Source organism: Danio aesculapii, chromosome 8 (genome assembly GCF_903798145.1).
Source record: "Danio aesculapii chromosome 8, fDanAes4.1, whole genome shotgun sequence".
Lineage (NCBI taxonomy): Eukaryota > Metazoa > Chordata > Actinopteri > Cypriniformes > Danionidae > Danio > Danio aesculapii.
The window spans coordinates 10,115,704-10,136,604 of record NC_079442.1 but is presented as its reverse complement, the minus strand read 5'-3'; the positions used below and the strand labels follow the sequence as shown (position 1 = coordinate 10,136,604).

At 36.2% G+C, this 20,901-nt stretch overlaps 1 protein-coding gene across 1 annotated transcript; it reads right to left on the bottom strand.

Annotated features, from left to right (window-relative positions):
• Window positions 1-3,679: 3,679 nt before the first annotated feature.
• Window positions 3,680-19,364, bottom strand: prlhr2a (prolactin releasing hormone receptor 2a). Its single transcript, XM_056464462.1, has 2 exons — window positions 18,882-19,364; window positions 3,680-4,608 (listed from the first exon to the last, which is right to left on the bottom strand). The coding sequence occupies exons 1-2, from the start codon at window positions 19,349-19,351 to the stop codon at window positions 3,966-3,968; spliced, it is 1,113 nt and encodes a 370-aa protein (XP_056320437.1). The 5' UTR covers window positions 19,352-19,364; the 3' UTR covers window positions 3,680-3,965.
• Between the last annotated feature and the right edge of the window lie 1,537 nt (window positions 19,365-20,901).

Below are 20,901 nucleotides of genomic sequence, written 5' to 3'. Positions count from 1 at the left end.
TTGAAACTGCAAAGTAAATAGTGATTGCATATAGTTTTCCTCAGATTGGTGTGATTCCATTTTTTCCCACTATTTGATCTGTAAAAACAATTGTAATTGACTACAGTGTTCTTTCTTTTCTTATTTTTTAAGTGTTTGATACAGCCAGAAGGTTGGATTGTTGATTGAAAATAGTTTTGTGACATCTATGTGATTGTTTGTTTGTTTTTTCTACAAAATTACACATCTGAATGAACATCTTCCAAGAGTGGCGGTTTAATACTTTTTGCTAGGGGTTGTAGTACCATTATTACAGTAATATTACAGACATATGCTTTGATTTGTAGCTGAATAACCAGTCAGGGTGTTCTCTTCAGGTGATGGTCCAACGCCAATTCGACATGCTCAATATGGCCAATGAGCTCTGACGTTAACTCAACCTGAGGCAATGTGTGGAACACACCAAACCAACTAGCCTGTCTGGGCCTGACAAAGCCGACAGTCAACTTGGTGTGTTCCAGCTCTTAAGTTAACTTGGAATCATTTTGGTAGGACATTTTGGCATTGTTGGTCTTTTTATATAAATTTCTTAAGCATAAGCATATTACATTCTCATCATTTTTACTTTAATGTCTCAAATATTATTTGTGCATATTAAATGCCAACATATTTGGGTGAAATCATGTTCAGGATGACAGCTGTATTTATTTAAAAATGAAACCAAATACATTCTAAAATATTAAGTTGTTGTCTGAAGTTTTGGTTTATTAAAAATTAATCCAAATTTGCTGACAAATGGGTGAAATATAGTAGTTGGATTTTGGGGCTGTACTACAGAAAACCCTTAAAAAGGAGTAGTTTTATGTCATAGGATGATGATGTTTTGTTATATAATCTTTGTTACACTGAATGACATATTTGAAAAAACTTTTTCATGTCTAAAAATTAAAGAAAAAAGAGACCTATATTAGAGTTTTATTATTATGCTTGAATAAGATTTTGGTCTTTGACCAACATTTGTTTTATTCATTCACTAAAATAGGAAACCCAAATTAAAGTATTCAATATTAGGTAACAAATACAATAAATTGATATTTAACTATATATTTTACGTGAATAAGTCATTTGCATGAAAAAGGAAAAAAAAATAAAAACTTTCCTAAATTGCATTTTATCCAGACTTAAAAATGAAATGCAACATTGTCTCCCCATTTCTCAGTCCATTATGTGAATTCTTGCTTGACCGACTGCATGATTTGAAGCATCATTTAAGTTTGTATCACAGAGTACTATTTGGAGGTTGACTCAAATTCAACACTATCTATTCAACAGTTTTTGTTTTCTCTCAAACTGCATTCATTTACCTTCACAGCAAAAACCTTTGAGTAAAATGTACTCAGTTCAGATAATATTTGGCCCCTCTCTAAATGGAGTTAAAGTTACTCAGCAGCAGAGTTAAGTTAATGAGACAATGAAGGGATTAATTAAGTGTTGATTGAGCACTGATGTTGAACACCTGCTGTTTAATAAGCAGAAACACAGAAGAGAAACACAAAACTACAGCTGACTTCAGTGGCAGCCTTAGATGAAATCAACTGAAATAAAACATTGGATCTCTCAAAACCTCACCAGAGGATCATTAAGCAACTCCACAAACAGCAGCTTTACTCATCACCAATCTGCTTGGCATTATTTCTACCAGACTCTACACAATACCATATAGTGATATTAATGATGATTAACTGATTAAGTATTTTTTTACAACAATATGTCGTACCAACAGATGTCACCACTAAGGAGAACAGCGTTGCTTTACTTGGGCTCTTTGACTCGATTTCTAATGTTCGTTTCTCTTTGCTTGCTAAATACTAATGGTGGGCAAAGAAAGTCTTCGTGAAACACTGAAATGGTCGAAGCAAATGTGTCGAAGCCTCAAAACGTTTCGAAATATGTTTCTACAGTAACACCTAGTGGTCATTATTATGAACTGCTCTGGAACAACTTCACCAAGGAAACAGTTAAGAAATTTAGGTATCAAACCCCAATTTGTAGATTTGAGGTTTCAAGTAATTTAGTGGAGCGGTGAGAGTTCCTGACTAGCATGCAGAGTTATTGGGTTCAAATCCAGCATGATGCAGTTATAGATGTTAGTTTTTAAATGCTCTGTTCTTGTAATGTGATTTGTTTTAACATTGATCTGACATCTGAATGAACACATTATTAAAATACATTAAGTCATAATTTCAGAATTTTTGTCGTGACTCAAACTTGGGCCATTTGCAGCACAGTTACTTTGTGTGCACAAACGGTCCACTAGGCTACATGACATTTTTTCCCACCCTTTCAGTCAGAAGTAGATTCATCAGATCTTGAAACGCTTCTGAAATGATGAATTTTCTGAAACGATTCGATGCTTTGAATCGCTCTAGTCACGTGAACTGGTGTTTCGGATCATGTTTCGGCACAGTGTTTCAAAACACTTATGCTTCGGGATCTCGACACTGTGTCGAAACATCAGTTTCACATCAACCATCTTTACTAAATAGTGTGTTATGGCAAAACCTGCATAAACAGACCGAATATGAAAAGGATGTTTGATTATGTGGTGATTTAGTGATCTGTAAGATGTAAGATGGTCAAATCTGTAAGATTGATTTTGATCTATTAAGTTAGAATGTTGTTGAGCATATTAGGTTTGAATCTTTTATCACCAAAATAATATTGTGATTGAAGAGAACAGAACTCAGCAATATTTTTATGAAGTTTTAAAACACATTCAACATCTGAAACCCTCAAAACACACAGCTAAAGAATTAGCGTCTGCTTCTCAACTATGTTTTTTTTCCTGCAGTGCATGCTGGGAACTATGGATGAACGTTGTATGATTAATTAATTAATCAATTAATCATCTCATTAACTTTAAGTCTGCTGTTGAGTAACTTTATCTCGATTTAGAGAAAGATCATACTAACTCAACTGAGAACATTTTACTAAGAGGATTTTGCTTGTGTGAACAAGTAGTTTATTGAAATTATTTTCTGTATCCAATAGATTGATCAATTCGTACATTTGTCTATAAATAATCAATCCTTTGTGAATTTTTGAATGAGTACCTCAAAATATTAAGACTTTTATCATTCAATTAGATAGAATAAACATTAATATAAAACAACTGCTAGTCCAGACATGTTTTTATTGATGAAACATTGCACATATATTTCTACAGATCTACAATAATAATTATGAAATGGCCCAAAAGAAACTCGCAGGTTAATACTTTTTAACTCTTTTTTGTTGTTTTTTTTTGCCTCAGAACAATTAATACTTTGGATTGTTGTTTCAACAATGAACAATTACATTGCAAAACATACACAGAATCATATTTTTGCATATAAAATAAAAATAACATTTGCTTTGTATTTAAAAACAGTAAGATTGCATATTTTGCACACTTTATCACAAGCACTAAAACATATGAAAACATTGAGCAAAGGGTTTTAATATATTATATATTTCTAAAATATGTCCTTTCAATTTTACGTTTGATTTTGTGACAGCAAATAAATTTTGAATAAAATATACTGTCATATTCATTTGTACTCTATATGTATTCCAGTAATATGAAATAAATTTATTCAAGATGTACTTCACCATTAAAGTAGTCATTGCTTTTTTTTTAAAAAAAAGCTGGGTGTCAGAAGTTCAGTGTTTCTGTTACTGTTTTCTTCGTGATGGGATCGACATCCAAAGTCAGATTTCTTGATATCCAAATCATAGACAGAATGTTGAAATATTGTGGCTCTGTCTAACCACTTTCTCACCACCAGGCATGGCTTGTACATCCAAGAATGACCATCTGTGTCCTTCAAGAACAAGATGCATGTGGAGGAACCTTACAGATGGTATAGATCAAGCCAAGACAAATGTGTACTGTTTCTCTTCAAGCCTTAGTGGTCTTTGAACTAACTAAGCCCATTCTTTTTCTGTCAAAGAACCACGCTAGCGGTGGCACAGTTGTTGGCTGGTATCCCAATGCCAATCCGCCGATGACAGGTGAACATCTTCCGCAATTCTGCCCTGAAACGATCATGCAGCCATGCATATAAAAATGGATTACAACAAGATGAACTCATTCCACACAAGTGACACAACAGCTGTATCAACAGGAAGTAGCGCTTGTCAATCAGATCTATATCAATATCCCGAAGAACATTAAATACGCTTATTGGCAGCCAGCAGATCCCAAAGGCAGCAACAACCAGAGACACCAAGCGAAATGTCTTGCGTTTGCGAGCTCGCTGGGCCTCCGCTTGGCTTTGGGTCCGATGGCCTGGTACCACGCAATTACGAAGCTTCACCGAAATGCACAAATAAGAGATGCAGAGAGCGGACAGTGGAAGGACATATGTGATGAAGAGCGTGCTGTAAGCGTAGGCCAGCCGCTCTTTCTCCTGGCCCATCCAGAACTCCTCGCAGATGGTGAAACCTTCGTCCTTGAACTCCACGTGGTATGTGTGAGCCACAGCAGGAGCTACCAGACCACAGGACAAAATCCAGATCCCTGAGAGAAGGTATGTGCAGGCCAGAACTGAAATTCGCTTCTTCAGAGGATGAACTGTGGCATAGTACCTAAAAGTTAAAGGACAGTTTTAGGCGACAAGATACACCTTTTTGTCATACTAAAAATCTATTTAAAAAATAAATAAATAAATAAATATATATATATATATATATATATATATATATATATATATATATATATATATATATATATATATATATATATATATATATATATATATGTTTATTTTCCCCTCAATTTAAGATTAACGGACAGATTTTTTTCAACACATTTCTAAACATAATAGTTTTAATAACTCATTTCTTATAACTTCTAATAACTTAACTAAAGACTTTCTCCAGAAGAAAAAATATTAATCAGACATACCGTGTAATTTCTTTGCGCTTTTAAACATCATTTGGGAAATAATAATTAATAATATTTAATTAATAATATTTACTTACAATAATTTGGAGGCTAATAATTCTGACTTCAACTGTATATATTGAAGTTGCATCATTTCCCTAAAGACACCCTGCATGACTTTAATATTATAAACCATCACTTTCAGCCAAATGGAAACTACACAATGAAATTAAAGTTAAAGTGCACATTTCTTGATGCTTTGACAGAAAATGCATAACACAAATTTAAAATTATTGTTTTGATTTATTAATTTTTATGTATAATCTCAAACAAGACCATTAAGAATGAATTTACTGCCAGATTTTCAAATGCTTTCACACGTTGAGCTCTATACATATGCCGCCAAAACATATATTTTTGAACCACTATCATTGTTGTGCAATCGCGTCTAGCCCAAACGGCAACCTCCTGCTTTCCCTTGTGAAGCAAATACGGAATTAAATAAATTGCAATTTATCAAAATTCCGCTAGTCCTGGCTCCATAATAGAGCAAATTTCAGTTGACCCCACTTTTAAAATGGCCAACTTTACAGCAGAAAAATGGTGTTTACAGCCTGGTTCAAAGAATGATTTTGGTGTATATAGCTATTATTACCCTTCATGACAACTGTGAGGGGGGTGACATTTTTTATAACTCATCTCTTTCTTAGTCGCAGGTAATGAAGTATTAAGCAGAAAAGCCCGTCTAAGCAAAATGCTAGCAGGCGTCTGTAGCTCCGCTCACGCTACGCCTCTCTGGCCTTGTTTGGTATCCCCCAGTCGGTGCGATGATGTGTGAACAAAATGGCGACGGTTGGCCACACCAACTGATAGCTTCTTTTGGGTTCTTCAGAAATCTATGGGTGACGTCAGGGATACTACGTCCATATCTTTTACAGTCTTTGGTCTAGCCACTTGTGGTTTTGGCCCGCCACCTAGTCGACTTTTAAAGTACTGCATTCAGATTAGTTTTACTTTCATTTTCTCTCAGTGTGTGGTCGAGAGTAATGCCCACGCGTTTTAATTCTGTGGCTGATTTAAATGTTAAAATATATGTCCGTAAGTGCTCTATTTTTACTAAAACTCTATTTTTGTAAATATTCAAGAGTCATTTTATTGTTATCAGTTTTATTCCACTTGTATTTTGTTGTACAAACACTTTTTCATGGCTCACATGTTATGCTGGTGGTGTAATAAACATGATCAATTTGCTAATATTTGATTCAAATGGTCTCATTTAATAGATTTTCCTCATAGCTAATTAAGATTTGTATAAAAACAATGTATATTAGTCAAATCGTCACCTTAGAATTATAAGGTTCTATCTGACATTTTTGTCAAAATTGAGTTATTGACATATTATTATTAAATTACTTATTTACATTATGGGTTGTCTTATTTACATTATGGGCTAGAGTTTTAACTGCATGTACACTGTGGAAAAATAACTGAGTATGTGTCTAATGCTTGGCCATACACACAACAACCACATATGTATTTCAGCTGATGTGTGACATGATAAACGTGCTGATTTGCATAATGACTTTGTAATGCTTGAAATATAAACATTAAAGATGCATAAATTATGTCAAGTTTCCACTTTTTTCTTGTGCTTGAATGTTAAAACAGCCCTCCTATGAATTGACAGTCACTAAAATGGCCCTCTGCCAATTTGAGTTTGAGACCCCTGGTCTAAAGTCTGAATTCACTTTTCCTAATTTAGGCCAGTGCGTCCTGTGCATGGTCTAAAAGGGTTGTCCTTACTCACTTATTAAGTTATGGGTGTGTTCTTGGCATGTCTCATCTTCCATTCCCTTTAAAAGCAAGTTCCGGTCACCCCATTTGCTATTTAAATGATGGACTTTGTAAGCAGAAGAGTTGAACACTTCAATAGGAAGGAAATGGATCTGCTTGTGTGAAAGGTTAAAGCATGCAGACCATCTACAGAACAAGCCGGATTCCACCACCTGAAGCCCCCTAAGATGAAGACAAGCAACATGCAAGTACGTTTTGGACCCACCTATCACTAACACACTGTAAATAACAGCAAGATGCACCATTGACATTAGACCAGCTTTTAGTTGGTCATTGGTATGGCCTATTTATGTTGTCTCAAAATAGCAACATGCAAAACAATGCACTTTAACACAACTCCTTTTTAGACCAGCATAAACAACTGGGCTAAGGAGTGGGACAAAGACTAGGTTAAGGGAGAGGATATAGAATATATGGTGTGACACAAAAAAGGGTCAGATCTCAGGATTAGAACACAATGTTATTCAATTTTATTCTTCTATTCTTCTATGGCTTCTATTTTCACCCTTTTAATTTCCACACAATGCATGAAAGTTATATATATATATATATATATATATATATATATATATATATATATATATATATATATATATATATATATATATATATATATATATATATATAACAATAAACTTGTGCAGTTTCTGCAGTACCTGACAAAAGTCTTGTCGTCAATCCCAGTTGTAAGAGCAACAAATAATAACTTGATTTTTAGTTGATCAAGTGGCAGAAGGTGGATTTTTCCAATGATTGGTCTGTTAAACTGCATCCCAATCATCACAAATACTGCAGAAGACCTATTGGAACCAGCATTGACCCAAGATTCTCTCAGAAATCAATCAAGTTTGGTGAAGGAAAAATCATGGTTTGGCATTACATTCAGTATGGGGGCATGACATCAACAGCCTGAGGTATCAAGACATTTGTGCTGTCCATTACATTACAAACCACAGAAGAGGGCAAATCTTTCAGCAGGATAGCGCTCCTCATATTTCAGCCTCCACATCAAAATTCCTGAAAGCAAAGAAGGTCAAGGTCCTCCAGGATTGGCCAGCCCAGTCACCAGACATGAACATTATTAAGCATGTTTGGGGTAAGATGGAGGAAGAATTGAAGATGAATCCAAAGAATCTTGAACTCTTGGAGGCCTGCAAGAACACTTTCTTTGCCATTCCAGATGACTTTATTATGAAGTTATTTGAGTCATTGCACAGATGAATGGATACAGTCCTCCAAGCTCATGAGAGTCATACACAACATTAATTATTTGATGTGGAGGCTGAAGTATGAAAAGGAGTGCTATCCTGCTGAAGAATGTGCCCTCTCTTGTGGTTTGTAATGTAATGGGCAGCACAAATGAACAACTGAATGTAACCCCAAACCATTATTTTTTGTTCACCAAACTTAACTGATTTCTGTGAGAATCTTGGGTCCATGTGGGTTCCAATAGGCCTTCTGCAGTATTTGTGATAACAGTGATGCAGTTCAACAGACGATTCATTGGAAAATCTACCTTCTGCTACTTTTCCAAATGATCAACTAGAAGTGATTATTTGTGGCTCTTAAAACTGGGATAGACAACAAGACTTTTGTCATGTAGTGCAACTTTTGATTTATTATTTTAGCAGTTATATCAGTGCCTCATTTAGTATACAAGGCTGAATTCTAATGAATATCTGCAGTGTTTTGGATGTTTTTTTAGAAGAGTTTTAATTGTTACTTTATTTTAATCTAAGAGAATCAAGAAGTAAACAAAGCAATCTGTCTTTTTTTCTGTGATGAATTGTGATTAATGTATAGTCCTGAGTGTCTCATAATATGGTGAGAGCTACAAATAATTCAATGCACTGATGATTCTAATTCTCATGGCTGCATGTTTTTCACGTCTCTGTGTAAATGGATGAAGCTGTTGCTGTTTTTTTTACAGTTAGCTCAGTTTTTACTGTGACTGCTGTCTCAGAGTATGAGTACATGAACATCACAATCATTTCACCGTTATTGTATCAAATACAAGCTTAACATTTTTACCTGATAAACTGTCAAAATAAGTTTGATTATTAAATACTTGACAAAACTATGAAATAAATAATATCCAATAATATGGAACAACAATTTGAAAACAGATTTAAGAGGAAAAAATCTAATGGATTCATAATATTGTTATATTCATTTAAAATGTACCACTAAACTTGAAAGTCTTGTCATAATGTCATTTTGACATAACTCGATGTCCTCAATCTGATGTGGAACATCAGCCGACTTGATGATTAAAATAATTGGTTTTATGCTGAGTATAACAAAGGATTATAGGAGTGAGGATCTATTAGCTGATTTGTTTTATAAACACAAGTACGATAAAGAGGCAGGGTCAGACCACAGCAGACAAGAGCAACATAGGTGAAAATTTTGTGTAAATAAAGCGTAAGATGAGGGGTGGGGGTCTCTGAACCCAGGCCTCATTTAAGTCATCCGACCTTTTCAAAGTACAAGTGGTCTTAAGCAGGGTGACATTAAAAGATGATGAGATACATTGGGCAGTTAAGGCTAAACGGTATGAGACAAGAATTATTTGTTTCATGGTTTTGAAAGGACTCATGTACTAGGTAAGGCTGGTGTTAATATTATGAGATATGAAAAACTCTTATTTTACCAAAACAAAATATGATCATGCCTTGTTTTTTTAATTATTTATTATTTAACAGAAATAATGTACAGTAAAGAATATAAAATCATGGAGCGGTGGAAAAAGAATTAATATCTGAATGATTTCCAAGAGCTTGGATGACTGCATCCATACATCTCTGCAATGACCCAAATAACTTTTTAATAAAGTCATCTGGAATGGCAAAGAAAGTGTTCTTGCAGGACTCCCAGCGTTTATCAAGATTCATTGGATTCATCTTCAATGCCTCCTTCATCTTACCCCAGACATGCTCAATAATGTTCATCTCTGGTAACTTGACTGGCCAATGTTTGAGCACCTTGTCCTTCTTTGCTTTCAGAAACTTTGATGTGAAGGCTGAAGTATGAGAAGGAACTCTATCCTGCTGAAGAATTTGCCCTTTTCTGTGGTTTGTAATGTAATGGGCAGCAAAAAATGTCTTGATACCTCAGGCTGTTGATGTTGCCATCCACCAACAGCCTGTCAAAAGCCTATGACGAAGATCTCTGGTGGAGAGCCATTCCCATAAACCTGGAAAGTAGGACATGGATGTCTGTCTGCCTGTTGCTTCAATCTCCTTCTGTTCATGCTGTAGGTGAGCATAAGGTAGATACGCTCTTTCTAGACCATTCATTCCCAGCAAGTAGGTTATTGGGTTCTCCAAACCAAGAAAAGAGGGGTAGTCCAGTAGATGGTTTCCATAGTGAATTCTGTGTGTACTCAGTTCAGAACAAATACTTTCTCCATTCAGCTGATTTCTATGACAGTACGACCTCATAAAGCAATTGATCTCCTGTTTAAGTCTCTCAGTTTGACTGTTGGACTTTGTGTTAACCTGAGGTAAGGCTGGCGTTGACATTAAGAGATATAAAGAACTCTGACCATACTCTGGAGGTGAATTGGGGACTTTTATTAGAGATAATATCAACAGGTAGACCATAATCAGGCATATCAGCGGGTGTCTTGTTTCTGCTCTGAATTCATCCATCTGCCAATCTTCCTTTGTTTTGTTAGCAATGCCCTCCTTTCAACAATCTAAACGGTTCCAAAAGAATGAAATCATGCACCACGCTACATTTTTTTCCCCATTTCAGGACCGTTAAAAGTGGAGGTAGCAGAGAAAAGGGCAATCTTAACTGACTTCTTATTGGCAGCCAGCAGATCTCAAAGGCAGTGATGACCAGAGACACCAAGCGAAATGTCTTGTGTTTGGCGAGCTCGCTGGGCCTCCGCTTGGCTTTTGATCCGATGGCCTGGTACCACGCATTTACAATGCTTCATTGAAATGCACAAATAAGAGATGCAGAGAGCGGACAGTGGAAGGACATATGTGATGAAGAGCGTGCTGTAAGCGTAGGCCAGTTGCTCTTTCTCCTGGCCCATCCAGAACTCCTCGCAGATGGTGAAGCCTTCATCCTTGAACTCCACGTGGTATGTGTGAGCCACAGCAGAAGCTACCAGACCAGAGTCCAGATTGAAGTGTATAGGTGATCAGCCTTCTTAGTGATTGGTCCACACCTATGGAATGACCTGCCAGTGGAGATTTAAATGGAAGCCTGACTATTATGAGTCACATTTAATTTTCCATTTCATTTCTTATCTTTGTTTCTATTTTATCTTTCTTTTTGTATTTCTAGATTTTTTGACGTTGTAAAGCACTTTGGTCAGTCTTGTGTTTTAAACTGGCTATATAAATAAAATAAATTTGAAACTTGTTGGGGCAGTTCATTCCGCTGTGGCGACCCCAGTTTAATAAAGGGATTAAGCCGAAAAGAAAATGAATGAATGAATGAATGAATGAATGAATTAAACCTGTGGGGAAACAAACAGGGAGCACTGCGATAAATAACCCTTGCACTTTTGTGGAGTCCCATCAAACTTCATAGTCTTGGCAAAAGCTTGCTTTGGGATTGCTTGGGAATAACTGAGATGCTTGATTAAGAGCCAGTGAAACTGATTAAGAGGCGAAACTCAAAGTTTGTAAAGTTTCCATGAGTAATCTAAGGCCAATTACTGTTGTACAGTAGGTGGGCAGCTAGAACTTTAAGTTTGTGCACCAAACTGACACAGCAGCACAGTAACATCTGAGCCAAACTTGGACAACTGATTAAGCTGCAGTAATTACATTTCTTAAAACGTATAACATCATTAAGTTTCTTAAAACTTAATCGTAAGTAATTTTTCAGTTCATGGTGATGTCTGAAACTGACTGAAATTAACTGAATTAACTGAGTCCTAACACGGGATTACTGTCATTACATCATTACATCAATCTCCTCAGGTCTTTGGGTAATTATGCATTCTGAAGTTAATGTCCACACATATGTTGTAATAAGTTCACATTGTTGTTGCAGATGAATTATAACACGGAAAACGTGGTTTAAATATGTTCCAGTTGGCTAGATATTGGTTAACAGTCATTCAAACAGCTTTACCAAAGCCTCTCTTCTTGACGGTTAGTCTTGTGTGTCCGCCATGTTGGTAGTTTGTTTACACTTTCCACCCGTGTTTGTAGTTCTAATCAATCCCAACTTGCAGTGTATTGGTTAGAGTATGGATGCTTCTACACCTAAAATTTTGACCAGAAATAGTAAACCATCCGGGAACCTTTAGTATGCTCGTTTCAACATACTATGGTTTGGGACATACTGATTCTATTTTCAAATACTATTTAGGATGAATAGTATGTGAATGAGACGCAGCAAAACAGATTCATTCATTCATTCATTTTCTTTTCAGCTTAGTCCCTTTATTAATCTGGGGTTGCCACAACGGAATAAACCACCAACTTATCCAGCATATGTTTTACGCTTCAGATGCCCTTCCAGCTGCAATGCATCACTGGGAAACATCCATACACACTCATACACTATGGTCAATTTTAGCATACCCAACTTGTGGGGAAACTGGAGCACCTGGAGAAAACCCACGCAAAAACAGGGAGAACATGCAAACTCCACACAGAAACGCCAACTGATCCAGCTGAGGCTCGAACCAGCAACCTTTTTGCTGTGAGGCAAATGTGCTACCCACTGCATCACCATGCAGCCTTTAACAGATTCAAAATCAGGAAAACACTCAGGCTTAGCTAGGAAGCTGTGGTCACACTGGGTTTTTCTCCCATAGACTTCCATTCATACGCACGCGAATGCGTCAGACCGGAAACGCAGGGTCATGCATTATGTTTCGCAGTTCGCTGTAGTGCAAAGTTTAAGCTTGGTGAACTCTGAACTGCGAAATCGCATCACTTGACTGCGTGAGACCAATCGAGGATCAAAACAGGACTTCTCTGGACAGAAATTTTAAATATTGAGCAATCGTTGGCTTTTTTAAATATCTAATTATCTTTTTAATCCCGCCCCTTTTCGCAGCGCCGTACGACAGAGTTTTGCACGCACAAAGCCCAGTGTGACCGTAGCTTGAGTGTGAGAGTGTGTGCAATAGTCAAGATAATATTGATCAGGTGGGAGAGTAATCAGCACAAGACATATTGGTAAATGGAGTTCAGGTAGAAGTACAATAATCTGGTGATGATGACCCCTAGGGATGATTGGGGAACCACATGTTACAATGAGCTGCACTGTATTTTCAATTGATAAGAGGCTGTAGTGTGCTCACTTTCAATGGTCAGATCTTGACCTGACCCCCTTCTACCGGAGTTGAATGTGTTTGGATTTACACCTGGCAATCATTTCAGGGACTTTCAAAAACAGCATTCGCATAGGTCTGACCACATGTAAATGAAGGTAGAAGACAAATCACCAGACAATGAACAGGAGGTGAGCAAAACAGGAGCCTGTGCAAAAAAAAAAAAAAGAAAAAAAAAAAACTTAACTGTAAGCTAAAGGCATTCTTAATGCATCTATTGTACTACAAACCACCCATTTTTCATTTTCTTTGACAAACATGTAGTACCGTCATCCATCATTGACTCAAACGCCCACACAGAGAAGGGAGTGTGAAGGTTAAAGGCAGAGAACACACTCAATGAATTTATTTTCAGAATTGTAGAAAACATGTTCTGGTTTATTTAAGGTGTTCTTGACATTTCACATATGGCACAAATTTTGGCATTGTTATTTTAGTTTTCTATCCAGGCGTGCATGCATCATTTTAGTGTCTAAAATGACACTAAATGACACCATCTTTCTATTTTCAGGAATGTTATACAATTATACAATTGACAATTGTCTGACACATGTAAAAAAAAATTTTTCACACAAAAAAGTATCTGAGGTGTAAATTAAAAATCTTTGATGATTTATTCACTCTGTTATACTATCAAGTATTTCATCAATCATTCATAGTTTGCCCAGACTTGAGATAAAAGCAGGACATTGATCTGTATTGGAGAAGGTGGTCAGTTTTAGGAGTATGGATAGACTCAAAACTAAATTTTGCATCACATATTAACAAAGTAAACACCTAGTTAAGATGTTTGACGGGTACATTGGGGAGCATATCAACAATCATTAAAGATTTTATACTACATAAAGCTAATAGATTATGGTAGTACAGTGAATATTCGGCAGCAGCATCTTTTTAAAGGGGTGGTCCAGAGCAGAGGTGGGTAAAGAATCCAAAATCTATACTCAAGTAGAAGTACAAGTACTTGCGTGAATTTTTACACAAGTAAAAGTAACAATCTTAAAAGTTACTTGAGTAAGAGTAAAATAGTATCTGATGATAAAATTACTTAAGTAAATAGTTTTTAAATACCATTCAATATATATATATATATATATATATATATATATATATATATATATATATATATATATATATATATATATATATATATATATATATATATATATAGTTTTTAATGTTAAATACTTAATCAATATTGTAAATTAATATTATTAGTGCCCTAAAGCAAACTATCGTTAATGATTTTCCTAATTACACTAACTTGCCAAATTAACCTAGGTTAAGCCTATAAACGTCACTTTAAGCTGAATACTAGTATCTTTACAAATATCTAGTAAAATATTATGTACTGTCATCATGGCAAAGATATGTTTTGTGTTGATAAAATCTTCTTTCTGTTAAACAGAAATTGGGGAAAAAAATTTAGAGGGGGGCTAATAATTCTGACTACATTTATAGTCATATATTCATTCATAAAACAGCAGTTTCTTTAGTTATCAATAAATTATCCATTAATTTAGTTACCATTAATAAGGTTCAAATTGGGATAATATTGACACTTACCACAACTTGATTTTTCAGGTTGGAGCTGTCATTCATGTATATGTTGCGATGTCAGTTCGATGTACAGCGTGCATCGCATTATAAAACTATTCTTGGACATCTTGGAGTGAAAACGTAGACTGAACTTGAGGCTGCGGGTGACCTGGTCCGATAAACTCACTGCACAGACAACGTGATAAACGCAGATGGCTATGACGTGACCGCAGTATAAACTCGCACGTCTTCCTCGACTTCAACCATTATTCCAACATAGGCGAGCCACTGTAACCGTATGAAAGTGGGAGACGCATCTCTACAGCAACCCCTCGCGACACAACCTCTCCAGTGCGGCGCCTTGTGATATTTGCTAACATGTAACATTAATTATATTTATTAGAATTTGACAGTATTGGGGGAACGCCGCCAAATGTAGCGAAGTAAGAGTAATGGTTTTTCTTAAATTATTTACTTGAGTAAAAGTACACATTTTTAAATGTACTCAAAAAGCTCACGTTACCCAACAATTTTACTCAAGTAAATGTAACGAAGTAAATGTAACTCGTTACTACCCACCTCTGGTCCAGAGTGTATTTTTAAGGCTTGGGTGTGTTGTGTTGTAATGCAGAGCAATGTGTGCTAATGCTTCATTTGTAAAAAAAAATCATGTTATTTTCTCATATATCTTACTTTGATTATATACTGCAACTCAGCTAACATGAAAACGACTATCATATTTTCTAGTTCCTCCGAAAGGCCTGCCCTCAAGAGGCTGTGATTGGTCAGCTAACATAATGTGTTGTGATTCGCGGATCGGCTTCACGTCACCAGGAAAAGCGTCACGCCCCTACAAGCACACGCTTTTACGCTGTGTAAATACTGTCAGTAGCTGTTATCAGTTTGTGCTTGAATCAGACATAAAATGACACAGAGGACACAGCTGAACTTCACGTCTGCTCTCTAAAATAAAATCTGATAAGTGTTTTTCACATATATTTGAAATAAGCATATGTAAATAATATGAAACGTTCACATATTTTTTGAGAGTTTGTTATTTGAGATGCAGAACGCAGGGAAGTGGCTGCATAGAGCACACTGCAGCACTGCTGAAGAGTGTGGATGTTTACAGCAGTTTGACAGATAAATATGAATTTGTAGCTAAATTGTTAGTGGTGCCAAACAGCATTTCCCATTGTTTACATCTTTGTTTACGATCTTGCTACATCATACCGTTAACGCTAGAAACTGTTCATGTTATAGATAAATTTTAACAAATAAGACCACAGCTTGGTCTATTATGGTTGGAGCTGCTCCTTCTTTGAAGAGTTTTTAGCCAAATCCAGCACTGAACTGGAAGAGATTTTGGAAGCTGTCAAATGCTAGCTATATATATTTTTATAATTCGCTGGAACATAACTAAAATTAAACTGTAAGCACTTCTCTCTTTGTGTCAAGTCCTTTGGAAGCCTAAATACAGAAACAGAACAAGCTCTGTGGAAATAACAGCGTTTGGACGGCATTTTAGCGTTCTCTGCTTTAACATTACAGCACCTCTGGCCACGCCCCTTCACTGAACAGGGTGTGTGTGCTTGGTGAATGCGCATAACCTGAAGCGTTTGTGATCTCACTATCCCAGATGTATTTTTTTCTAGTCTCCAAACCTCGTTTGTTGTAGACTTTGCTAAGCTAACTCAATGTCGATGTCTCCCTTTCCATTAAAAGTTGATCATATTACATTCAGAGAAGTTGTTTATGTTCACACATCTACATTACACAAGAACTAAAGATTAAAAATATGTTATCGTAGTACACCACCCCTTTAAAAGATTATATGGAACACAATCTCAGTCCTTAAAAACAGAACGTGGAGCTTTTAGAACAGGGGTATGCAATTATGTCTTCTAAACAGTCTGTCTTGCTATTGTGCTATTTAAAAAAAAAGCAATACTTAAAATACTAAAAAGTGAAAAAGTAGATTAATACCTTAAAATTTGAATTTATTGTCAGAGTATTTAACTCAGCAGAAATGGTGAGCACCAATAAATCTAGGCCAATATAACATTTTACTATTTCACTTTAGAACATCAGTCTCAGTGTTGCAGATGGAACTGGTAGAAGTACCTTCTGATTATATGCTAGTCTAGACAACTAGACAACACAAAATAAGTCCCACGGTAGTGAACATCAGTAATTTATCTGTTCCAATGCCAGTAGTTGATCCCCACAGTACGTCAACATGACGTCAGATTGACGTTGTACCCCAATGTCGTGGGGCATTGCATTTTGTTTGGTAATGAAAATTGGAATGACACTTTGTTTTCATTCTCCTGCTTGTGCACGAGCTAGACTAGTGATGTATCTCTGTAAACCAATAGCGTTCAGCTGCGCAACTTGTTCCGCCTTATGGTACCCTTTTGTTGTGCGAGGCACCCTTCCAAATAGGTACCCAAAAAGTGGAAACTTTTGACAATGGAAACGGCCTTAAAAGTGTAATGGAAACGGCATTACCATACCACTTAGTGGAAACGGGCCAAAATAAGTCAGTTGATGAAAGGTTTGCATAGAAATGTCAAGCTCCCTCAATAAAGTGTTTTTTTTTTTTTTGTGTGTGTATGCTGTATTGTATAGTTTATTTTGATACACTTTAAATTAAGGTATTTGGTATTTCATTTTAAAATAAATGTTATTTTGCCCAACCCTGCACATGAATATATGCATTCAAAAACCTATTTCAACATTATGCCAATATTAGGCTTTTGAATTGAACTGCAGTGAAATAATTGATAATTGTAAATTAAAAAGAACAGTATTTGATTTTAAATACAAACGTTCTGAGGTAATAAAAAGCAAAAAAAAAATCAGCATATAAACATTTCTGATTGACCACCCAGGGCCCTATCATACAACCGGCACAATAAGGCACAAGACTTGTTTCCACGATGTGTTGCTAGTTTCAGACCAACGCAACCTTAATTTTCCCGTTTTCTGCCATGTTGTTTAAATAACAAATCCATTTGCGGCATTTTGTAGACCCATGGGTGTTTTGGTCTGGAAAAGAGGTGTGTTAAGGCACATTGTTGGCACGTTGCTATTTTGAGGAACAGCTGAGAGCAGGTCTAAAGTCCAGCGCAGAGCGCATTAGTTGTGCGCCTCGCTTAAACATTGCTTAAAACATGCAGGATGTACAGCAATACGCAAATATCTTTACAAATGAAAAAGAATTAAAGGAATAAAAATTACAGAAATTATAATTTTCTACATAAATATAAAAACCACTGCCTCCATGCCTTCTTCACATCGGGGGCTTTTTTTCAGTTTATTCACGACAACTTGCTTTTGTATAGTGTTATTATTATCATTAGTATTATTTATTACATGCATATTTATATTTGTTTTATTAAAAACAAGCTTGGATTTGTCCACCTGTCAGGTTTTGGACCATATGGGGCATAGCATGTGTGTTTGGATATAACTCTATGTGTATAACTCTGTAACTAATGTGTGTTTTTGACCACTCTTCATTAATCGTTTACTGGAAATTAGAACTGAATTTAGAAATAGTTTTGAAACAAATCTTTGCGCAACAAAATAAATTAATTATGTAGGCTAATGCATGTCTTCAGTGGGGAGCGTAAAACACTGTTTCCTTATCCACAAAAGAGAGAAAGTGAAAGTAAAGGCCGAATGGAGGGGGCTCATTATCCTCTTCCTGCAGGTGCTATTTAACTGTTTTCTTAACTGTTTTGAAGTGTTCAGTTTTTCCATTTACAAAGTCCGCCATGTGAATAGCAAATGTGCCATGGAGCGACGCAACTGACTTTTAAAGAGAATGGGAGATGAGACTCTGACTGGTTTATTATCAAAACACAGCTATATCTCATTAAGAGAATAAGCTTAACACTGTTAGACCATGTGCCGCGGCGCAAGCGTATTTTCCCATCCTTAAAATGTAGATTCGGACAGGCCCTTAATGCTTTTGCACCCTGTGCTTCAGACTTTGCGCCTAGACCGTTAAAATAGAGCCCTCAGTCTGAAACTGAAGCAATGGCTGTTGAAAATGTTTGCATTTTATAAGATTTTAATTTGTTTCAAAAGTATTTTCAATTAAACTTTTGAGTAAACTTTTGAGTAGTCTACAAAATTAATCAACTGAACCAATCTTATACGTAAAGTGTGCTCAAATGGCAAAGATTGCTGGTAAAATAATAATGCAACTATTAATGAGTCACACTGTCAAGAGATACAACAGTAAAAAACATCACTCACCGGTCCACGCCGATGGCTGTGAGTGTAAATACTGACACATACACAGTCACAGGCTGAATGAGGAACACCAAGTAGCACATGAATCTTCCAAAAACCCAGCCACGAGGGTTAAATGCATACGCCAGTGTAAAGGGCACACAGGTGGCACACATCAGCATATCAGAAAACGCCAGGTTACCGATAAAGAAGTTGGTCACGTTGTGCATTTTTTTGGTTTGGCAGATGACATAAAGTAGCAGGTAGTTCCCAAAAACTCCCACCAGGACCACAAGGGCATAGCAGGGGATGATGAGAGGTTTAAAAGACTGAAGGAGCTCCACGCCAACAAACTGCGGATTGCGTTTAGTTGTGTTGGTTGACTGCAGCATGACTTCATAGATTCGCCCAACACTGGAATTCTCTACGGTGACGTTTTCCAGGCAAGACGAGGCTACAGGTGTGCTGAGCCATTCTCCACCACAGCCATCCATCCTGGAATACTGCTTTCAGAGACCTGAAGGGTGACAGTTTTGCCATATTAATAAAGAAAGAGATATGTTTTGGTTAGTTTTTTTAAGTGAACTCTTTAGCTGCATTTTATACTAGTAATGGATTGGCTGAAATGTCTGCACTGCAAAAAATGTTTTCTTACTTAATTTTTGTCCTATTTGTATAGTTCAAATATCTAAACATTCTTTAATCAAGGAGCATTTCCTAGACAAGTAAAATAAAAATTCTTGTTTTCAGAAAGTGTCAAAATTAAGCGAGTTTTTCCTTATAAGAAAAAATGTCCTGCCAATGGGTTATTTCATAACGAAAACAAAATTATTTTGCTAACCGCAGTGACATAATTTTTAGCTTGTTTTAAGGGAAAAACTCACTTAATTGACATATTGGGCTCTATTTTAACAATCTAGATGTAAAAAAGGTGCAAGAGATTTAGAGCATATTCTAATCCACTTTTGCTATTTTAAGGACGGAAAAATACGCTCTTATTGCGCTGGGTCCCTGCAGGCACAGGACGACAACATGATGTCATATTGACGTTGTACCCCAACATATGCCAACATCATGCTGAAGTTGGATTTCATTTGGAAATGAAAATCGAGTTGTGGTCAGAACCCAACGTCAGGTAGACGTCTATGTCCCACATCCAACCTAAAATCAACCAAATATCAATGTCTAATCATGTTACACCTTTACGTTGTGTGGATGTTACTACTATGACATCTATCTGATGTTGGATTTTTCTCACTTTCCATCACAACCTAAAATTAGCCAAATATCAATTTAATTTGACGTCGTTATTGGATGTCAAAATAACATGTCCTTAGAAGCTGACTAGACATTGAATTTTGGTCAGCTGATGTCACGACCTAAATCTAACTTAATATTACTGTCTTGTGATGTTGTGTGCCTGCTGGGGTGTATGATAGGGCCTATTATTTCTTAAAACAATAAAATCTCTTTTACTTGTCTAGAAAACACTTCTTGATTTAAGAATTGTTTGATATTTGGACTAGAAACGAGACAAGTAATTTTGTTTTGCAGTGTGTGAGATGAAAGAAAGCCACTCGAGTATGTCCTGTGTGGGTGTGTGGTGCCAAACATGCAGTTTTCACCATATTGGTGCTATTTCATCATTAAAGTTAGGCTGACACATATAATGAAGTGACTTTTTCAAACTTTAATGAGCACAGGCACAATTTTTTTCCCTGAAAGTTCCTGTTCTCTATATCGAATCACTTTCCACACAGCAGTACTTCTGAACAGTAGAGATGCAGAAATCACTCCTAAAAGCCTTTCATTACAATCTTGACTTGCCTCTTAAAAACTACTTTCTGCAGTCTACTCATCAAAACGAATCAGCGTGATGTGAGATTTTGTCTGTTTGCTTGAATATACACTAGGCTCTGTCAATACAAACAGCAGTAAACAGAAATTCTAAAGAAGGCTAATGAAAGCCAGCATGATTTTTTTTTTTTTGTTTGTCAAAGATGCATTTCGGCTGCAATCATACACGAGCTTCACCATTTTGCTA